At 41.4% G+C, this 21,327-nt stretch overlaps 1 protein-coding gene across 1 annotated transcript; it reads right to left on the reverse strand.

Annotated features, from left to right (window-relative positions):
• Positions 1 to 13,067: 13,067 nt before the first annotated feature.
• LOC115368424 (tumor necrosis factor receptor superfamily member 6B-like) lies at positions 13,068 to 20,796 on the reverse strand. Its single transcript, XM_030064546.1, has 4 exons — positions 20,770 to 20,796; positions 19,890 to 20,283; positions 15,486 to 15,668; positions 13,068 to 13,596 (listed from the first exon to the last, which is right to left on the reverse strand). Exons 1-4 carry the CDS (start codon positions 20,770 to 20,772, stop codon positions 13,250 to 13,252), a joined length of 927 nt encoding a protein of 308 aa, XP_029920406.1. The 5' UTR covers positions 20,773 to 20,796; the 3' UTR covers positions 13,068 to 13,249.
• Between the last annotated feature and the right edge of the window lie 531 nt (positions 20,797 to 21,327).

The raw sequence follows: 21,327 nt of genomic DNA on the forward strand, positions 1-21,327 counted from the left end.
AACACACCTCTAGCAACATAACATACCTGTGGTAACATAACAAACCTGTAGCAACATAACACACCTGCAGTATAACCGCATCTGCAGCAACATAACACACCTGTAGTAACATAACACACCTGTAGTAACATGTAACCACACCTGTAGTAATTAACTGTTATGTTACCACAGGTAGGAGGGAGCGTTTCACTTCCACTCAGCTTTATTTATAAATCACCTTTCATACAAACGTACAGCCCATACTGCTTCACGCTGCAAGAAAGAACACAGATATAAAATAAAAACTGACTCAGTTGACTTTAATATCATTATTTAAGCCTCTGAAAGTTCATTTTCATATCGTAGTGGAACGAGGAAAAATGGAATACCCTAACCCTAACCCAAACCCAAACCCAAAACACCACTGCTGGCTCTGGGAGAGGATCAGCAGGCACATTTTGCACGTATTATAATGAACATACAGTCATGGTGCTTATCTTGGCCAGGAAATAGATGTCTAATCTTACTGAGACGTTTCCTGGTTATATGTGGATGATGATGCAAATAAGGGTTACACTCCTGCACGTCATCTGTGCTGTAACATTGATGCAATGCATCGGGGTATTGACTTTACTCAGGCCTTTGCCTGGTTAAATAAAGATTTAAAAAATAAAAAAATAAATTAGATAAATGAGGTCACCATCAGCTGGAGAGAGATGAATGGTAAAGTCATGAAGCTACTGAGGCGTGTATGTGTACACATCCACAGAGCCTCAGGGAAAATCCCCTCAGAGTTTCCTGTTTTTGAGCTGAGTAACAATGGCGTCTGACACACTGACAGGTTACCAGGATTTACTGTGGGAGCTGCATGGAAAACCAGCTGTCCATGAGAAACCCCAACATGCACAGCTAACCATAACCCCGACCCTGACCCTAATCCGAATCTTGACCCTGACCCTGACCCTCCACACACAGCTAACTCTAACCCTGACCCTAACCGTGACCCTAACCCTGATTCTAACCCTAACATTGCTCAGCATCAGATGCTGACTGATTCCCCACATAAAGTGAAAATTATTTGAAAATTCTCAATGAGTAGTATTATTAAAATATTTTTAAAAATATGAAGAATAAATTTACATCACTCATTTCTCTAATATATCTAAACCTAATTGAATTTAATTTAACAAACAAGATGAAATATAAATAAGTAATAATATTAAAATATCTTTAAAAATATGAAGAATGAATTTACATGAATCTATTTTCTAATATATCTCAAATTAATTACATTTAATTTAATTTAGCAAGTTATTATTATTAAAATATTTTTAAAAATATGACAAATCAATTTTCATGAATCATTCATATAGTACTGTACAAAAATAGTACAAAAATTGCAAAAGTTAATTTAAGAAATATAAAGAATTAATTTACATGAATCATTTTTCTAATACTGATTACCAAAATGAAGCAAAAATTCATCTCATCTTCAACCACTTATCTGAGTCAGGTCACGGAGGAAGCAGTTTCAGCAGGACACCGCAAACTTTCCTTTCCCCAGCAACATCAACCAGCTCTGACTGGGGGATCCCGAGGCGCTCCCAGGCCAGTGTGGAGATATAATCTCTCCACCTGGTCCTAGGCCTTCCCCGTGGCCTCCTCCCAGCTGGACGTGCCAGGAAAACCTCCCTTGGGAGGCACCCTGGTGGCATCCTTACCAGATGCCCGAACCACCTCAACTGGCTCCTTTCCACACAAAGGAGCAGTGGCTCTACTCTGGGTCTCTCATGGATGACTGAACTTCTCACCCTATCCCTAAGGGAGAGACCAACCACCCTCCTGAGAAAACCCATTTCGGCTGCTTGTATCCGGGACCTTGTTCTTTCGGTCATGTCCCATCGCTCATGACCATAGGTGAGGGTACGAACAAAGAGAACTCCTTCACTTGGGGTGAGAACTCATTCCCGACCTGCAGTGGACACTCAGGACACTCAAACTACAGTTTCCTGCTGAGAACCATGGCCTCAGATTTAGAGGTGCTGATCTTCATCCAGTCCAGTGAGTGCTGAAGGTCACAGGCCGATGCCATTAGGACCACATCATCTGCAAAAAGCAGCAATCGATATCCTGTCCATGAAAATCACGAACAGGATTGGTGACAAAGCACCACCACCCCAGTCTGCCACTCCTTCGGCACTGCCACAACCTTCCACACAATGTTGAAGAGGCGTGTCATCCACGACAGCCCTTCAACACCGAGCCTTCAGCATTTCCGGACGGATCTCATCAATCCCTGGGGCCTTGCCACTGTGGAGTTGTTTAACTACCTCAGTGACTTCTTCCCTAGAGATTGACGTTGATCCCCCATCATCCTCCGGCTCTGCCTCTGTCCTAGAGGGTGGGTTAGTTGGGTTGAGCAAAAATGAAGCAAAAATTGCAAAAGTTAATTAACCCTTTGGTGCATAGCGGTCACTACAGTGGACAGCTGTTGAAAAGTAATTTTCTCCTAAATGCAGTGGTTTCTATGGTGGAATTGCATATCAGCTGTTAGAATGCTCTCTGCTGCTCCCCCCCATTGAGGTTTATGCAGAAACTGTCAATTCTTGTTGCTGAAAACATATTAATATTATCATGACATGGTAATACCAGTCATGCATCCTTAAAGAAGTATGGAGACTCAAAAGTGTTCATGCCTTAAGAGGACTAAAAACACATAAGAAAAAAATCTTGACTCAGGATTTCATAATTCATGCATCAAAGAGTTAAAAAATGCATTGTTAGAAATTAAAGGATTTTTTTACTCCAGGAGAGAACAGCAGCGGTGGGTCTTTCTTCAGCCTTAAATGATATTGCAAAATGGAAAAATCATTAAAACCACAGTGTGAGAGAGGCTCAGTGTGGGCTGATTCAAAGAATGTGTGGAAGGTTTCTTCATAACATCTGATGATATATTATTTTGGTTTAGTTACATTCTGATTGCTTAAAGCTGTTGCCGGGCAGAATAACGCAATCTCACTGTTTCCTTTTTAGGTCAGAAGTTGCACGGTGACACATATCAGTGGTCAAAACCCCCCCCACCAAAAACCACTTGGTTAAGGTTAGAGAGAGGTTAAGCCTAGCCATAACAAACTCTTGGTTATGGAAACATAATGTCTGGAAAACCACGAATGCCGCTGTCGCTTCCCGCCGGACTCTAATCTGGGAGCCTGGGAGAGAGTCAGCTGCTCCTCCAACTCAGCCTGATGCCTGCTAGACGCTGGAAAACCATCCAAATACTTTTAAAAGACTAAAGTCTGAATTCCTCTCACATCTGAAGACGTAATGGGCTCTAGTTTCCCGGCACAGCGCAGGGTGGCGCAGTGAGGCGAACCCCGCGCAGAGCTAGTTTCGACCGGCGAAACGCGAGAGGCGGACGGTTTGCAAGTTTCGCAGACCAAGGTGCGCCGAGATGGGAGTGGCGGCGCAGCGGGGGGAGGTGTCGACAGATTCAGCTTGGCGCAGTGACAGTTTCGTGCGAAAAGGCTTCACCGAGGTGCGCCAAAAGCTCGCCATCTGAAACCACGTCTACTTTCAGCGCAAGGCGGAGCGGAGCCGGCGCAGTGGAAGTTTGGCTGACTGGCGCACATCACCAAAACCTCACAATCAGCACAAACGGTGCCAATCTCCTTTGATCTGACATCAGCTGTGACGGGACAGTCGATATGGAGATATATGTATGTGCTGATTGTGATCGTAGCATTGAATAGTGTTTTTTGTCAGTATTTATGGCATTGTTAATGTGCCTGACATTCCGGAAGCCTGCCTGTGAGGTTTTGGTGACGTGTGCGCACTGCTCGCCGGTCTCCGCTTCGCGCCTGTCTCCTGGGCTCCGCTCCGCCTGCGGCAATAGACCTCCATGTCAGCTGTGTAAACTTTCATTACGCCTTCACGCAGCGCATTTTAAAGGCAAGGACAGGGGCTCATTTGATTGGTTTAAAGTGAATCGGCTGTGTCAAACCCACTCCACGTCCTCTCTCCTCCCATGCGCCGGTAGGAGGAACAGCGCAGTACTTGCGCCACCGAGAACGGCGTGCCAAACTTGCAAAATCTGCCTGGCCACACCCAGTTGGCAAAGCGCATCTGCACTACAGCCCTGCCTCGCCAGGTCTGTGAAACTAGAGCCCAATGTGTCATCAGTCACTCAGGTTTTACTCACAGAATATAAGAATAAAATAAGAATATTCTGCAGAGACTGGAGCTCTTTCAGGGTCACGATCTGCATGACTACAACCACAGTCCTGTTGAGACTGATGAATATTACAGGACTATCATAAGAATATTATGTAATATTATAGGAATATCATAAGAATATTGTGGATTATTTTAGGAATATCATAAGAATATTATTGTGATGCTGCTTATCAGGTAAGCTGTAGGGGTGAATACTAGTGTGTGTGTGTGTGTGTGTGTGTGTGTGTGCGCGCCTGTCCTGCCCTGCGTTCCGATACCCATATTACCATATTATTTAGTACGCACAAAAAAAAAAAGAAAAAAGAATGAGTATGTCCCAATACATAGTGTGTCAGATGCAGTATGCCAAGAGTACCAGGATGTTCTACTACATCCGGTCAGATTTCGCAGTATGGATTTCAGCATGCTGCTCTGGCCATTCTGACCCACAATCCTTTGCGCAGTGGACGTTATGTCGCACTGACTGAGTTGAGTGTACAGGCCACGCCCACATACGGACGACAACAAGACACACACACCACCCTCACCTCGCTTAGTGACAGCAGAGGAGACAGGAAGACAGAAGATCAGAAATATGACAAAGGACAGCGCAGTATGAAACAGCACCGGCATTTTGACAACATTCAAATGTGGTTCTATGGACGGCGGCGGAAGTGAGCAAGAGGATCGGAGGTCAGGGAGGACGTATGTAGTGTGTCCCAATAGTATGCGTACGCATGCATACTGCTTACTACACTGCATACTTTGTAAGGGCAGCTGCAGTACATACTAAAAGACTCACGATGAAATGAAACACGTTTGATTTTATCGGAGCGTCAAGATGAGAAAAAGACTGTACCTGACACCAAACCATCCGGATGATGACATTGGGAACAGTGAAATCGTTTAAAAAAACATCTTGTGTAAGGACGGCATAAGTGATCATGAGTGGGCAAAATTCCCACAGTACACTTTGGCATAATTCTGTTGCATTTTTTTGTCTCAAAGTCTTAATCAAAAAATGAATTATTTTCTTATCAGGCAAAATCAGAGTTTTTGGGAGTGATTCTACTCCTGTGTGAGGCCGAGAGCAGGGGATTGTGGGACTGTTTCTCCGCCCAGCTGATGCTCACTGCTGTGTGCTGTTTGGTGAAAGTCTTATCAGCCGAGCTCCTGTTAGTCATTACCTTTTCCTTTTCACTGGAAACCAGTCACTGCATGATTAAACTGTCTGTCTGAGTTTTTATCTAAAGTTTAATCTTTGAAATTGAGTTTTTTTTTTCTCTGAACATTACCCCACCCCGGCTCATGGTGAAGTTTAGTAAATTTTTGTTTGTTCCACCTTCTCTGTCATCATTTCCTTCGACGGCGCTCATATTTACTCTGAGCACATATTTATCCCGGGCCAAAAACAGAAAAATAAAGGTGCTAACTGGAACCAAAAATGGTTCTTTGGAGTGACGCATTTCTGCAGGTGGTTCTTTGAAGAACTCCCAAAGGAGCCCCAAAGAACCATCAAAAAATGGTTCCTTTAGCAACCATATATGGCTGTTGAAGGAATGGTTTGAATAACAAAAGTAGGTTCTTTAAAGAATCATTTTTAAGAAAGGTCTCTGCAGACCCAGCAGGGGTTGAATGGGCTGGGATCGGCCACGCCCGCTCAAGTTGTCATGTCAGTGGATCCTGATCTTTATTGACAGCTGAGGGTGTTTTCCATCCCTCAGCAGCACAAACAAACACCAGGGTGACACCGGGCCACGCTCCAGCTGTTTCCTCGGCAAGGAAGCATCTGGAAATCAAATGAAGGATTTCCATGAAGTGCTGGCTCCCTGCCAGTTCCACAGTGTGTTGTGTTTTGTTGTGTTTTGATGTGTAAGTGCTGTGCTGGGATCTGATCTGACCAACAGCCAACATAACAGGGACGAGGCGCTGCGATGGTGCAGGGCCGCCGCAGGGCGAGGAGGGGCAACACTCCAGGAAAAAACTCGGGATTATGGAAGTTAAAGATTGAAAATTTATGAGAAAAACATACTAATTTTCTCTGTCGGCGGCTCCACATGTGCTGCTGGCTGTGTCTCAGGCCTGCAGCTGACAACCTCAGCAGATTCTACTTTGACCTGGGATTCAGGAACAAGGAGATCCTGCTGATTTTGGCCCAGAATCAGCAGATTGTTTTCTTCTGAATCGGCCCAAGTTTTATTCTCGTATATTTATGCCATAAATTTATATGTTTTTTTCACATAAATTTACAGCTTTTATCTCAGAATTTCAAAGTGTATAATCTCAGAATTCAATTTTTTTTAAAAATTTTCCCTCCCTACTGTGACCTCCTCCTCCTCCTCCTCCTCCTCCTCCTCCTCCGCTGGGATAAATAGTCCCCAGGGAAACACCCCTTTTAGACCAAACCTGAAGCCCCGGTCAGAGGTAACCGGGATCAGGACGGTGGCTCTCAGCTGGCTCTGTGCTCCGAGCTCTGTGTGCACGGCGTTTGGTCATGTGACTCTTCTGCACAAAATGGACCAATCGCGTGCTGCCTACTTCACTCAGGAGAAACAGACTGTCATCATGGAAAACTACGAGGAGGACGAAAAAATATTACTGTGGCTGCAAGTAAGGCCAGAGAGGAATGTTGGCAGGAAACTGAGGATGGTGTAAATTTGTAAGTTATCTTCCAGTTATATCAAGTGAAATAAATTTAATTGATATAATTTCCCGCTTCCGGCTTCTTGCAGTGCAGACGTGCTTGCTGCTTGCTCCTGATTTTGCTTTGCTTTTTCTACTTTTTCTGCTGATACTCTTGTTTTTCCTCACTGAGAGATTATGAGCAACGGCTCCTGGATACTTAGAAATCATCGGGATAGTGTATTGGATTGCATATTTTTAGTTGAGATGTGGCTAAACAGTGTTACTGGTACAGCAATACTGCTGGAGGCCCGTCCACCAAATTTTCAGTTCTATCAGTCAGTCAGACAAAACAGGAGAGGAGGAGGGATTGCAGCCTTTTTTTTCTACACAGTTAGTATGCAATGACATTGACCTTGCATCATTTGAATATCTTGCTTTTGAGCTCAAGTCAGAACAAGCAGTACTTACGGTCACACTATATCGGCCACCAGGATACTCATCAGCATTCCTACAGGAGTTTACAGAGCTGGTCTCACTTGCCATCACTAGATATGACAGGTTAATAATGAATGGAGACCTGAATATTCATATCAACAAAAAGAATGACTCCAATGCCACTGAGTTTATGAACATACTGGACAGCTTTGCACTCATTCAACATGCAACTGAAGCCACTCACCAGCTTGGTAACACCCTAGACCTGGTAATAACAACAGGGTTTAACACTGAGAATGTTTCAGTACTTGAACTGCCCATTTCTGATCATCACTGTGTGCTCTTCAGTGCCACCCTAACCTTAACGAAAACTAAGAGGGAGTATCTGGTTAAAAAGCGATTTCTTGATGATGAGGCTGAAGCTAACTTTGCTTCTCTTATGAGATCATTTGAGCCACATGGTGCTGACTGCACTCTAAATGACATGGTTAAGCAATTCAGCAACACCCTGTCAGCTACTTTAAATACTGTTGCCTCGCTAAAGGTAAAAAAGTTTACAGTCCATGGTTAAACAATAAGAGAACATGTCGGGCAGCTGAAAGAAAATGGAAGAAAACCAAGCTCACAGTTCACTGTAACATATACAAAGAAGCCATGAACACCTATAAAAATTTCTTCTTTCCAGAAATATGTCTGGAAAGATTGGACTGTTTTTCCAAGATTATCACAGAGAATTCAGGAAACTCTAGAATATTGTTCTCCACTGTTGACCAGCTACTCAACACTGCTCCCACTTCACCACAGTTCTCTGCATCTGGATGTGAAGAACTTGCACTGTTCTTCAATAGCAAAATAACATTGGCAGGTGATCTCAGAAAATTCTGTAAAAATGATGTAACCATGGGGAAATTCACCAGCATAACATTATCTGAGCTTTGTAATACTGTCACTGAATGTAACTCCACTACCTCATGTGTTGACCCTGTGCCTACAGCATTCTTTAAACGGGTGTTCAACAGTATATCAAGTCACGTCCTGGCAATTATAAACATGTTACTTCAAACTGGCATCTTCCCAGATGAGTTCAAAACAGCCGTTGTAAAACCTTTACTAAAGAAACCCAACCTAGATGGCAATGCACTAAGCAGCTATAGGCCAATATCAAACGTACCATTCATTAGTAAGATACTTGAAAAAATAGTTGCAGCACAAATAAATGCCTTTCTTAAAGAAAATAACATCCTGGAGGAATTTCAACCAGGCTTTAGAAAACATTACAGCACTGAAACGGCTCTAGTCAGCAACCTCAGACTGAGCTATGATGAAAATAAGGTCTCAATTCTTATCCTCTTAGACCTTAGCGCTGCGTTTGATACGATTGACCATGACATCTTAATCAATCGCCTTGAAAAATTGGTTAGTCTTTCTGACTGTGTGTTACACTGGTTTAAAACTTACATCAAAGGGAGAAAGTTTTGTCAGACTGGGAGATCATGTGCCTGGGGAACAGGAAAACTGCTATGGAGTTCCACAAGGGAGATGCCTTGGTCCATTACTTTTCTCACTATACATGCTGCCACTCGGTGATATCATCAGAAAGCACAATGTATGTTTTCATAGTTACGCAGACGACACACAACTGTATATTTCTGCCGAACCAAATAATGCTGCAGCAATAAATTCCATCACTACCTGTCTCATGGCAGTGAACAAATGGATGAGCGATAACTTCTTAAAGTTAAATGAAGACAAACAGAGATCCTGTTAGTTGGCCCCAAAACAAAAAGAGAGATGCTGTCCATTAACTTGGGGAAACTGGCTCCCAGGATTAAATCTGAGGTTACAAGTCTTGGCATTGTATTGGATCCAAATCTTAGTTTCAAGTCTCACATTAATAAGGTGACGAAGACATCATTCTTACACCTTAGAAACATCGCTAAAGTGCGACCATTTATAAATCAAAAAGATGCTGAAAAACTAATACATGCTTTTATCTCAAGCAGACTTGACTACTGTAACGTACTTTTTACTGGCCTCCCAAAGAAAACCACTGACAGACTTCAGCTCATCCAAAACTCTGCTGCTCGCTTATTAACCACAACCAGGAAGAGAGAGCACATTCGTCCCGGTCTTAGCTGCCCGACACTGGCTCCCTGTAACATTTAGAGTTTAAGGTTCTCCTACTTGTATACAAAGCACTTCATGGGCTAGGACCGAGCTACATTGCCAACTCCCTTATTGGCTATGCACCCCAAAGAGCACTGCGATCGTCTGCTGCTGGCTTATTGGTTCCCAACAACAGTCGAAAGAAAATTGGGGATGCCGCCTTTATTACTTACGCCCCTAAGCTTTGGAACACACTACCTTTAGACATCAGGGAAGCCAGCTCACTAGATATCTTTAAAAGAAGACTAAAAACCCACCTTATTACTCTAGCCGTTAACTAGCTCCTATTTCATTCCACACTGTGTTGTCTTTTATTGTTTTATTTGCATCTTTTGTTTTATTTCAAAGTTCTCGTCTTTAGCCTTTTCCTATTTTAATTCCACCCAGTGCTGTATTTTATTCCTTTTAATGTTTTATTTAATGTGTTTTTAAATGTTCTTTTTATTGTGAAGCACTTTGAGCTGCAATTCTTGTATGAAAGGTGCTATACAAATAAAGTTTTTTTTTTTTTTTTTTTTTTTTAATTATTATTATTATTATTATATTAGGCCTATGTGTGACAGACTTTGATTTTTTTGTGTTTTAGTAGATGCCAGCGGCGTCAAATAAGGACCAAGCATCAAAACACAACTCAGAGCGGCATCATGTTTATATGGTTTATTATTCCTGTATTTCGTGGAAGATGTTCAGTGTCAAATTTAAAGGGTTAACAGACGTTTTACCTGAAGCAAAAAAAGACGATTTTAAGTCGAAACTCTGAACACAAACTGGTCCGGAGCAGGTTATGTTTGCAGGATATGTTATCATGGTGATGAGGCCAGAAGTACTGTTCCTCTGCTGGTATCAGATTGCAGTAGAAGTAGAAGTTGTGCAGTAAAAATCTTCCATGCAGTTAGAAAAGGAGGAGAGAACATGCTGCAGACTGCATGCTTTTAAAGGGACATTACACAAAAAAAATGAAATGAGGACCCTGTAGTCCACTAATATTTTCCATCTTTTTCCCACATGTATTCCACATTTCCTTTGCCAGTCGAGTCAAATTGGTCCTTGCTGCAGCTTTTATTGTGAAATTTGAAAAAAATGACAGAAAGTCGAAGCAACAAAGGAGAAGCAGGTTCCTCTTCTCATCTTTTCTGACTGAGATTTTATTGTGAAAGGTTCCACGGTCTGTCACTGATCATTTGTTTTCTGTAATGGATCTGATTTTAAATGGAGTGAAGGACAAAACTCCAGCAGAAATGGACTGAAGGAAAAGTAAAATGACTCAAAAAAGCTACTCAATTACAGTAACTTGAGTAAATGTAATTAGTTACTTCTTACCCTTGACCAATCAGAATCGAGTTTTCCACCGAGCCACACCAGAACTTGAATGTATCATGATACACAAGAGGAACTCGTCATTTTTTATGCTTTGTGTCGCCACAGCAACCACACGTGCTCAAACCTCGTTGGGATACACAACCTTTAATGTATAAAAATCATGTAAAGAGAGAAAATCCTCCAGATGTTGCTCGTTGCAAAGGATGGCATAAATAGCAAAATAAATTAACATCTCATTTTACATATTGAACTTTAGTACAAAATAAAAACTCTGTTTTTAGCAGGAATGTTGCTACAACTGAAACAGCGGACGGAGGAAGAGGTAGGTATAGGCCTTGCTTTTTTTTAAAGGGTAATACCAGTGTGTTTTTTTTTTGTTTTTTGTTTTTTTTTAAGTCAGTAACAGAGTTGGCATGGTTGTCCTCCCTTTGAAGAAACAGAAATATAAAAAATAAAAAAAGAAACTATCACATCTGTGCCTTTTTATTCAGGGTGTGTTTTTTGTATTGATTTGTGTTTCTTTAGCAGAGGTAGCCATTCATTTCCAGCTAGTTCTGACAAGCAGTTTGCTTTAGAAACAGCAAAAAAAGTGACAGGTAACTTGTGAAAAAATCGAATTACATGTAGCATGCATGGTGAAGTGATGGGAGGGAAATGTCATGTAGAAGCAGACACAAGAAAATGTATGAAAGACACTGGTATTCTCCTTTATGAATCGCAGATCATTGTGGCCTGTAATGAGACGAATAGTGCATATTTTAATGGCGTGTTCAGACCAAACACAGAGTGAATTGTCACGTCACGGACGCGTGTGAATATGGCTGTGAATTTTTTGCTCGACTTGAAAATTTTCACCTCATGCAAATATGCAAATTTTACGGAAGCGTAGAGCTGCCAGACCAAGAAAATAAAAACCGAGAGGCTCAGTATCACGTAATTACGTAAAAAGTTTATTGTTATAACAATATATTTTCACGTTATAACGTGAAATTATCACGTTATTTCATTATATGATGTTTTTTCACGTTATAACGTGAAAATATCACGTTATTTCATGATATGCTTTCACGTTATAACATGAAAGTATCACGTTATTTCGTGATACGACTTTTTCACGTTATAACGTGATAGGTATCACGTTATTTCGTGATACGAAGTTTTCACGTTATAACGTGATAGGTATCACGTTATTTCAAGATAGGACATTTTCACGTTATAACGTGAAAGTATCACATTATTTCGTGAAACGTGTTTTTGTTTACTGTCTGCTGGCCATATGTAAATCATGGCTGCTTTACATGATGCCATTAGATCATATTTCATGCTTGGCTTGAGACATGGGGAGATTTTACAGTTATTGGGCTCCGTGGATGACATTCATATAAGCATGCGTACCCTGAGAAGAATTTTGAAAACAATGGGATTATACCGGAGGAAAAACGAGTCGGACCCTCTTGAGGTAGCGTCATTCCTCATTGATCAGCTGGAGGGACACGGCCGGCTGCATGGATACAAGCTCCATCACCTCAACTGCATCCAAGCTGGATATGTTGTCACCCAAAGTACAGTGTTTCTCGACCCCCGCGGTGTTGAACAGAGACGGAGAGGTCGAGAAACTTTAACAAATGCCTCACTGTACTTTGGGTGACAACATATCCAGCTTGGATGCAGTTGAGGTGATGGAGCTTGTATCCATGCAGCCGGCCGTGTCCCTCCAGCTGATCAATGAGGAATGACGCTACCTCAAGAGGGTCCGACTCGTTTTTCCTCCGGTATAATCCCATTGTTTTCAAAATTCTTCTCAGGGTACGCATGCTTATATGAATGTCATCCACGGAGCCCAATAACTGTAAAATCTCCCCATGTCTCAAGCCAAGCATGAAATATGATCTAATGGCATCATGTAAAGCAGCCATGATTTACATATGGCCAGCAGACAGTAAACAAAAACACGTTTCACGAAATAATGTGATACTTTCACGTTATAACGTGAAAATGTCCTATCTTGAAATAACGTGATACCTATCACGTTATAACGTGAAAACTTCGTATCACGAAATAACGTGATACCTATCACGTTATAACGTGAAAAAGTCGTATCACGAAATAACGTGATACTTTCATGTTATAACGTGAAAGCATATCATGAAATAACGTGATATTTTCACGTTATAACGTGAAAAAACATCATATAATGAAATAACGTGATAATTTCACGTTATAACGTGAAAATATATTGTTATAACAATAAACTTTTTACGTAATTACGTGATACTGAGCCTCTCGGTTTTTATTTTCTTGGTCTGGCAGCTCTACGCTTCCGTAAAATTTAGCATCTTTCTCAGAGCAAATTTGCTGTCAGTGTGCAGCGTGGCAAACTCACTTTGCCTTTGGTCTGAACACAGTAACAGGGCAGCATTTTAGAATAAGTATGCATGTTTTTCAAAATGAATAAAGCCAGCTAAAAAGTGCTTCCTCCCAAACGCATAACAAACATATTTTCCATCTCTGCCTATTCAGCCATCACCACCACCTCCACCAGCGGACTGTCAGTCACGCAGGGGCTGGCCAAGGCGGAGTCGATTTGCCGCAGCTTGTTCTCCAGTTTCCTGGCCGGGTTTTTTGCTCTGATCTTTGTCAGCGTCATCGGAAGTTGCCGAAGCTGTTCCGTGCTGACGTTCACCATCCACGTGTTGATCATCGCGTACAGATCCCTCCGACTGCGCGTCGAGATCTTGTTCTGCGGTATCATGCCGTTCTGGGGCGGCAGCTTGTGCAAGAGCCGTTGCAGACGCTTGATGGGCATCTTCTGATGGACGAAGAAAGCCGGGAGGATTTCCCGGAGGTAGTCTGCTCCGTCTGTAAGCAAAGACATAACGATCGAGCTGATTAGGAAACAGAACTGCAACATCCTTTCTGAGGAATTCATTATTCATTACTCATTACTGACTTCCTTGTCCCGGGACAGGGAAGTCAATACTTCTGACTGTGCACTGCTCTTTCCTAAGGCTAGAAACTGCAGAAATGACCCCTGAATTTATCATCAAAAGGAAAGTGTTGGTCCATAAGATTTTTGTGTGAATTCCTGCACAGAAATCAGCTTTAAAATCGGGGTCACACAGGTAAAAATGCAAAAAATACAAGCTTCATTTCAGCGTGATAACTGAACCGAGCGTCTTACGGCTACAAAGTAATAGCAACATTCACCGACTGTGGACTGGATCCCTGTTCTACATACAAAATTGTAGGGGTTTCTCTCTGATTTCTATTTCAGGAAAGAGAGCTGCATTCATTCAGTACATACATTCTTAAAATGAGCGACATGGACCTATAAAGGAACGACCCTTTGCTGCCCAAGACCAAAGCACAAACACCACCTGGGTCATGGGTTTTTATTCCTCACAGCTCTTTGGCTAGAAGTCTGGAGGTAGTTTGGATATGGGATTGGTCATAAAGTTGCTGCTCTCCTTCGCAGAACAAGCTGTTCCCTTGACGTCAGCACATTGTACAGCTCAGGAAAGTCGGACAGAACCAATGAGACCTGTGTTGTTATTCCCTTCCTGTCCAGCTGCCTTCCTTATTGTTTCTAATTTCATCGCATCAAGTGGGGTAGAAACTCAATGAGCTTGACCTCTGGACTTTTGGTTTCTGTACAAAGCGGCGTAACACTGGTGAGGCTCATTGGCTCCATTCCCAGTGGAGATCAACACTGCCAGGGATTGGGGTTTGATTCCTGCATGGGGTCGCCTGAAGTAGCCCTAAAATATATGCACTCATGTTTTTTTTTTTTTTTTTTTAATAACGTCAGACTGAAACACTCTTGTGTATCAGTCGATTCTAAAGTTTAATGATGATTAATTAAATGATTAAATGATGCACTGCGTCTTGTCCTCGGTGACTCTCATGTTCTCTAAATGTCTGCTCTTTTTGTTTCTTGTCTGAATTTCTTTTTTTTGTTAAGTGCTGTTCCATATGGAGCTGCTGGCTGAAACTAAAGTATTATCAAACAATATCAATCAGTGATACCAAACGACACATTGGTGCTGCTCGAGTCCTACAGTAAAATATCAGCCAGCAAAAAGCGCAAATTTTGTAATGTGGTCCATTTGGTTATTATTTCTAACTGGACAGTATTTAACCCTGCTGTTACACTCAAATTTATTAACATTTTTTATCATCTGGGGTCAATTTGACCCAGTAATGTAAACCTCCTGAAAATTATTATGATAAAACTTTTTATGTGTCAAGTTTATGTCAGATACTTTATGTTTCTTGTTGACGACCTATGAGTAGACATTCTAATAGAGCTTCTACTTGGAATTACTTTTTTTTGCTTTTTGACGTTGCATATTTGACTATTTCATTTTTGTTTTCATTGTAGGTTACTATTTTTGTTTCATATGTACAGTTATTTTACTTCTGTTATCTTTACATTTGGCTTGTTTTTGTCTTTTTGCGTTACTGATGCAGTGCTGATTTGCATTATTGCTTGTTTTAATTGCTCTTTTTTGCCTGGATTCCAGAGGAAGATTACCGAACAAATTTCTGGAAGCTAAAACGATGCAAAAAACAATGTTAATCCTGTATTTAGAGTTGTTAAACCCTGAATGGGGTCAAACTGACTGCAAAGATGACAGGAGTGTCAAGCCTGTAACTTCAGATCTCATAAGCAGGGACTCTACAGGAACACCTGAAGGCAGCAATGAGACCCGTCACAGCATTAAACCTTTTTCAAGGAAAGCTCTTACCTCGAGAGCCGAGCTCCTCGCACGTCGTGCACACGCTGTCGTGCCACGTGGAGCCCTTCAGCAGCAGCCGCTGGCCCGGAGCGTCGCAGCCACGGTGCAGCGTGCAGTTCTGCAGCGACGACGCCTGATCGGAGAAGGAACCTCGGGGGCAGAGCTGGCACACCGTGTCCTGCTGTGCCGTGCCTGCAGGGAAAAACCAGGAGTGTTACACAAAGTCTGCAGAGAGAGGAGGCTCAGCCACGTCCACTAGCTGCTCTCTTCATCTTTCTTTAAAAAAAAAATCATACATTCATACGTCAATTTTTCACTTTTTTGAAATCTTTTTTTTTTTTTTCTCAATTTAAACAATGGTTTTTAGATAATTCATGTTCATGGAAAAGAATAGAAACCCTGGATGTTTCCCCTTACAGATTGAAACATTTACCATATATTGAGCTTAAAGAAGTGAACAAAATTACTAAGAATCCGGTTATATTAAATAGTCTCAGTGTTTGGAAATTGTCTCATAAATTGTTAGGTTACAAGATTTCCCTTTCTCCCTTTTCTCCAATTTGGAAGAATCCAAGTATTACATGCTGTAAGGATGACACCTTTATTCTTTGGTATGACAAAGGTATCCAGGAATTCTGTCATCTGTTTTAAAATGGGACGTTTCTTTCATTTGATCAGCTCCAACAGAAATATGGATTACCTTCTTCCCATTTATATCGATTCTTTCAAATAAGACATGTAGTAAATACTGTAAATGGTTCTCTTCAAGAACCTACACAATCAAAAATTGATGGTATATTAAATAATAAGCAGCAGAACAAGGAAAAGGTTATTTCTAAGATCTACAACATTTTTGCTGAATGTTCTGTTATAAATACTGATAGTTTAAGATGTAAGTGGGAACGAGATCTTCATATAGATATACAGAAAGACGATTGGTCTTACATTTGTAGGCAAGTTCATAAATGTTCTTACAATTTAAGGCATAAACTAGCTCTATTTAAGATGATACACAGGATTTATTACACGCCAGAGAAATTACATAAAATGAACAGTGAGATGTCATTTCTCTGCTGGCGTTGTAAGAAACAAAAAGGAACATTTTTTCATATGTTTTGGTCATGTGACATACTTTCTTTCTTTTGGAATTCTGTTACCAAGTTGATATCTCAATGTCTACATGTATATGTCTCTTTGTCACCTCGCTTATGTCTTTTGGGAACTAGTATGTCTGATAAGTGGAACAAATATCAATGCAGATATATAGATCTTGCTATGTTGGCAGCCAGGAAATGTATAACTTTGAATTGGAAAGAATCTAAACCCCCAGTATTAGTCCACTGGTGGAACGAACTCTCAAGCTATCTTACACTTGACAATATTTATTACAAGAGTAAAGGCAGATCCTCAGACTTTTTAAAAATATGGCAATCTCATATAGAATTTGATTTTAAGAATTTCTTAGGCCAATGTAAGGCATAGTGACAAGGATAAGACCTGAGTGCAATGGTCTGTGTTGTTTTGTTGTTTTGTTCGTTTCAAGTGGGGTCTCCCCACCTTTTATGTCTGCTTGTTTTGTTAGGATTTTGGTTTTGTTGTCTTGTTTCTGTCTTGTTTTGAGGGTATACATTTGGATATTATTTTAGTTCCTTTTTTTTTTTTTTTAATTTATTTTATTTATTTTATATAGGAAAATTGCGATATGAAGTGTTTCTTACTTTTTTCCCCTACATCATGACGTATGGTAGGAAGACTACCTAATTATCTAATTATTATTTTCAATTAGTGCAATGAGTAGAACTTTTTGTTCGAATATTTGGCTTGATTATAGCACTTAGGAAATATGTCTTGGTGTGTATGGATTTTGAGTTATTTAACTTTTGATTGTTTTTTCTACACTGCCAAGTCTCCTTTTTCTCTGAGGGAAGTTGAGTTGTGGGAGGTTTTGTGTTCTATATTTGTATATCCTCCTGCTGTGATAAATATGTGTATATGTATAAAAGAAAAAATAAAATATAAAAAAAAAAAAAAAAAAAAAAAAATCTTTTTTTCTAAACTAACTGAATGCAGCAACCAGCCTGCCGGTTTTTATTTTACTTCCAGCTGATGGATAGTTAGTAGTGCTTATCATTATTTCTAATTAGTCATTTATCATTAACTTATCAAGCAATTTATCATAGAGACTTGCTGATGAGATGTGCTCTCGGGCTGAATTTGGCCCCCAGACCGTTTCTCTGACATCTCTGGGCTAAACGCTATAAAATGATCGAGAGATTTGATTCCAAATATTGATCAGCAACTGGACCATTACTGTCATTGTTCCACGGCCCAAAATTTTATGAAGAAGACAGAATTATGAGCTGAGGTGAAATCCATGGCTGTAAATTAAATGTTTCTGAAGATTTCCACGAGCACTGAGGCTCTGTGCTGCTGGGATATAATTCTTTACATGGTTCCAGATTTCCTTCATCTAAGATGATAGAAACATGGATCTTTTTAAACAGTGTCATTGCTCATTTTCACCAATTCACAGTTTAAAATATATATATAATTTAAAGAGATGATTTCCTGGATAAATCCTATTGACCGCTGTTCATTTGACTCTGGCACCATAAGATCTCGGAGGTGGAACATCTCCCGATGTAGACGATCTCTGATCAAGTCGGCCAAACGGAGCTGCACAGCCTTTTGTTTGCAAATGAAAAGCTTCTTGGGAAAGGTGGGACTGTGCATTTACACACAACAGTCATGTGCCAACAAGAAAAAGGCAATAAAATACAGACACAGTGCTGCGACTGGGTCACACCGGCAGGGTCCAGCAGCAAAGTCAAGATCTCAAAAGCTTCAAGGAACACCTAACAAACCCTAACCCTAACCCTAACCACACCACGGCCTGACCCTAACCATCTCTAATCTCTAACCATCTCTAATCTACATCCAAACTTCATCACCTCTAATCTCATGCCTAAATTTAACCATGCGTAACCACATCTTGAGGAGAATGAGGTGGGCGTTCCTTGACGACTGATACAGTATTACAAAGATATGTTTCTGACATTGCAATGCAAGTTACTGTGCTGCAAAACCAGTATCTGTGTGCTGAGTCTGAGAAAAATGAAATCCCAGTTTGGCTGCTGACATTTTCGCAATATAAAATGAGCTTGACCTTTCAAAACACAAACAGCATGCCGTTCCTGAACAGTCACCGCAATAAGTCTCCACGGTTACGTCAGTATTTCAGTGGCTGCTGGTGCAACAGTACATTTGTCTTTAATATTCACCACAGGATGTCTTTTAAAAAAATGTTGAGTTTCATTGGCTTTTCAGTAACATACAGTCCTGTTTTCACACCAGGCTGGAGATACACTGCTCTCTACTGTGTCGTGTTTCTCCTTGTGCATGGTTGCATCGTCATAGTATTGTTGCATTTTCATTGTATTGTTAAGCATCTCATATCGCAATTTTGCACAAAAGTTGCTCTATAAATAAAGTGTGACTTGATTTGATTTGATTACATCACTTAAAGCCAGGGGCAATCATCATGGTAGGGGTGATGTTATTTAAATAAACTCTGGCAACCTGTTCACCTGTCATGAAAACTTTAGGTCATTTTATCAGCTCCACCTGTATAATCTAATCCAGCCCAATCCAGCTGTTGTGCCATAAAGTTTCCTCTCCTGCTGCCTATAATGCTCAGCTTGTCTTGTTGTCACAGTAACAGAGGTGTTCATTCACTTCTGTGTTTGGCATTGAGCTCATAGTTAGTGCTGCTGTTGGACTGAACTGCACTTTACTGACAGCTGTTTCCCCCATTTCTGTCCCCCACACTGTATATCAATAAGGAGGACAAAATATTGGAAACACCTCTCAGTATAATGTAGTCCAGTAGCAGATCTCTGCAAACTACAACCTCAGTAATAAACACAGAATTAAAGTGACACATTCTCCACAATGTCAACACAAACTGAACATTATAAACTTTGTTAAAAGGTAGAGTTTATGGCAGAGCTGCTGAGCTGAACTGCATCAGACTGGACAGCTGGACCTGAGGAGGTGACACTGAGTATCAGGAGCATCCATTTGAACAAAAGTTCAAATGGATGTATTTTCCTAATATCTCAACCAATCAACAGGTCACGTCAACTCCTCCTGAAGTGATGGAGCTCCATTCTCCCAAAAAATGCTGTACAGAATCTAAAAACATATTTTGATATCGCTAAAGCCCTCACTACAAAGACAAATGCACATCTGAGAGTTGAGTGGCACAAGCCCTCCACCCCAAAATACCACACAGGCTTTCTTATCACACACAGTTTATAATGACTGGATGCGAATATTTCAATTTAAAATACTACATAAATGTACCCAGTGTCCCCTCGGGGATCAGTGACGTGTTTCTGAGGTAAGTCGCACCTTTGATGAGGACTCCGTGTCCGGGCGGGCAGTCGGTGTGCTTCACGCACATTTCGTACTTCTTCTGGAAGTAGAAGCCCTCCTTACACTGACAGCTGCAGTCCCGCTCGGCGCTGCACGGCCGCGTCACCTCCTGGTTGTGTCCGCACATGGAGCAGCGGAGGCACTTCGTGACGTGATTCCACAGCTCCGTGAAGGAGCCCGTCGGGCACGGCGCGCACTCCGTCTTCGTCGTGGCCGTGCAGGGCGCCTGCAGGCATTTCCCCGGGGGGCAGCGGTCACATACTACCGCCAAGCCCGTGCTCGCGTCTCGGTGTTGAAAGGTCATGAGCGCCGCGCTCGCGCTGAGCCCGGCAGTGCGCGCCCACAGGATCACAGCCAACACGGACAGGAGCTGGAAGCACAAAGACAGAGACACGTCAGGTGCTGTTTTCTAATCTGGTGTGCAGAGGGAACCGGATTACATCACAAATTTTACAGGTTCACTCCAGGAAATGTGTTTGGTTGTTTCCTTCAGACTGTGCAGACCCCGTGCTCGGCACCTGGCCTCGCGCCCTGAGCCAGGAGCCAGGAGCTCCGGGCTGCAGGGAGCCGCCTCGCCTCTTCCTGCGGCGGCACGGAGCTGCACCGCAAGTCAGCAAGTAAGTAACTAAACCTGTTGTAGGAAACTGCGCTCCCAGTCATGTTCCCACGAGAGCAGACTCCACTCTCTATAGATTTCCCCCTTTAAAAAAAACATAATTATTTTTAGAGAAAATACACGTTTACCCCCTGTTTAAAAAAATTATGCGTTTGTTTTTTGAAAGGAAAACATGTTTAATCCGCACTGAGTCCGGATCATTTGCTGCAGCTGAGCCGCGGCTCTCAGAGACACACCTACCATTTTAACAGGTTCCCTCGGCCTCTTGCAGGATGCTGCAACAGCCAGCCACGAGAGGGTATTTAATACTCTCCCATATTCAAATGAGGATCCCCTCCCCTCCAATTCCAGTCATTCCACCGTTATCAATGACTCTCCATCCTACTTAAAATTCCTGAAGACTTTATCAGCAGATTTTTGGAGTAAAATCCCAGTCTGAGGTTTATGCCAAAAACCCGATTTTACAAAATGACAGTACAAAATGTGCCCTCCATTTTAAAATAGTATTATTAATTAGGCTATTAGTATCATTATGAAAACAAACTAATAATTATAATAAAATAATATTTATTATTTATTTATTTATTTTATTTCATTCATTGAAAAACAAAACAAAAAACAAAACAAAACAATACACTATAAGCACAACATTCCCAAATCTTGAATGAAAGGGAGCAGAAAGAAGAATAATATTAGGACTGGTGTCACCTGCTCACCCACCCAGTACAAACTTTTGACAACCGTGACACAAACCTCTTCACTTCTAATTTGGCAGCATTTCTTCAGGAGAGAAAACTT

This window comes from Myripristis murdjan, chromosome 11 (assembly GCF_902150065.1).
Source record: "Myripristis murdjan chromosome 11, fMyrMur1.1, whole genome shotgun sequence".
Classification (NCBI taxonomy): domain Eukaryota; kingdom Metazoa; phylum Chordata; class Actinopteri; order Holocentriformes; family Holocentridae; genus Myripristis; species Myripristis murdjan.

What these genes read in the sequence shown, in the direction of transcription:
- LOC115368424 (XM_030064546.1), bottom strand. An exon ending in ACACGGAGTCCTCATCAAAG is followed by an intron (nt 15,669 to 19,889) that starts GTGCGACTTACC and finishes TTTTCCCTGCAG; the next exon opens with GCACGGCACAGCAGGACACG. An exon ending in CGAGGAGCTCGGCTCTCGAG is followed by an intron (nt 13,597 to 15,485) that starts GTAAGAGCTTTC and finishes CTTTGCTTACAG; the next exon opens with ACGGAGCAGACTACCTCCGG.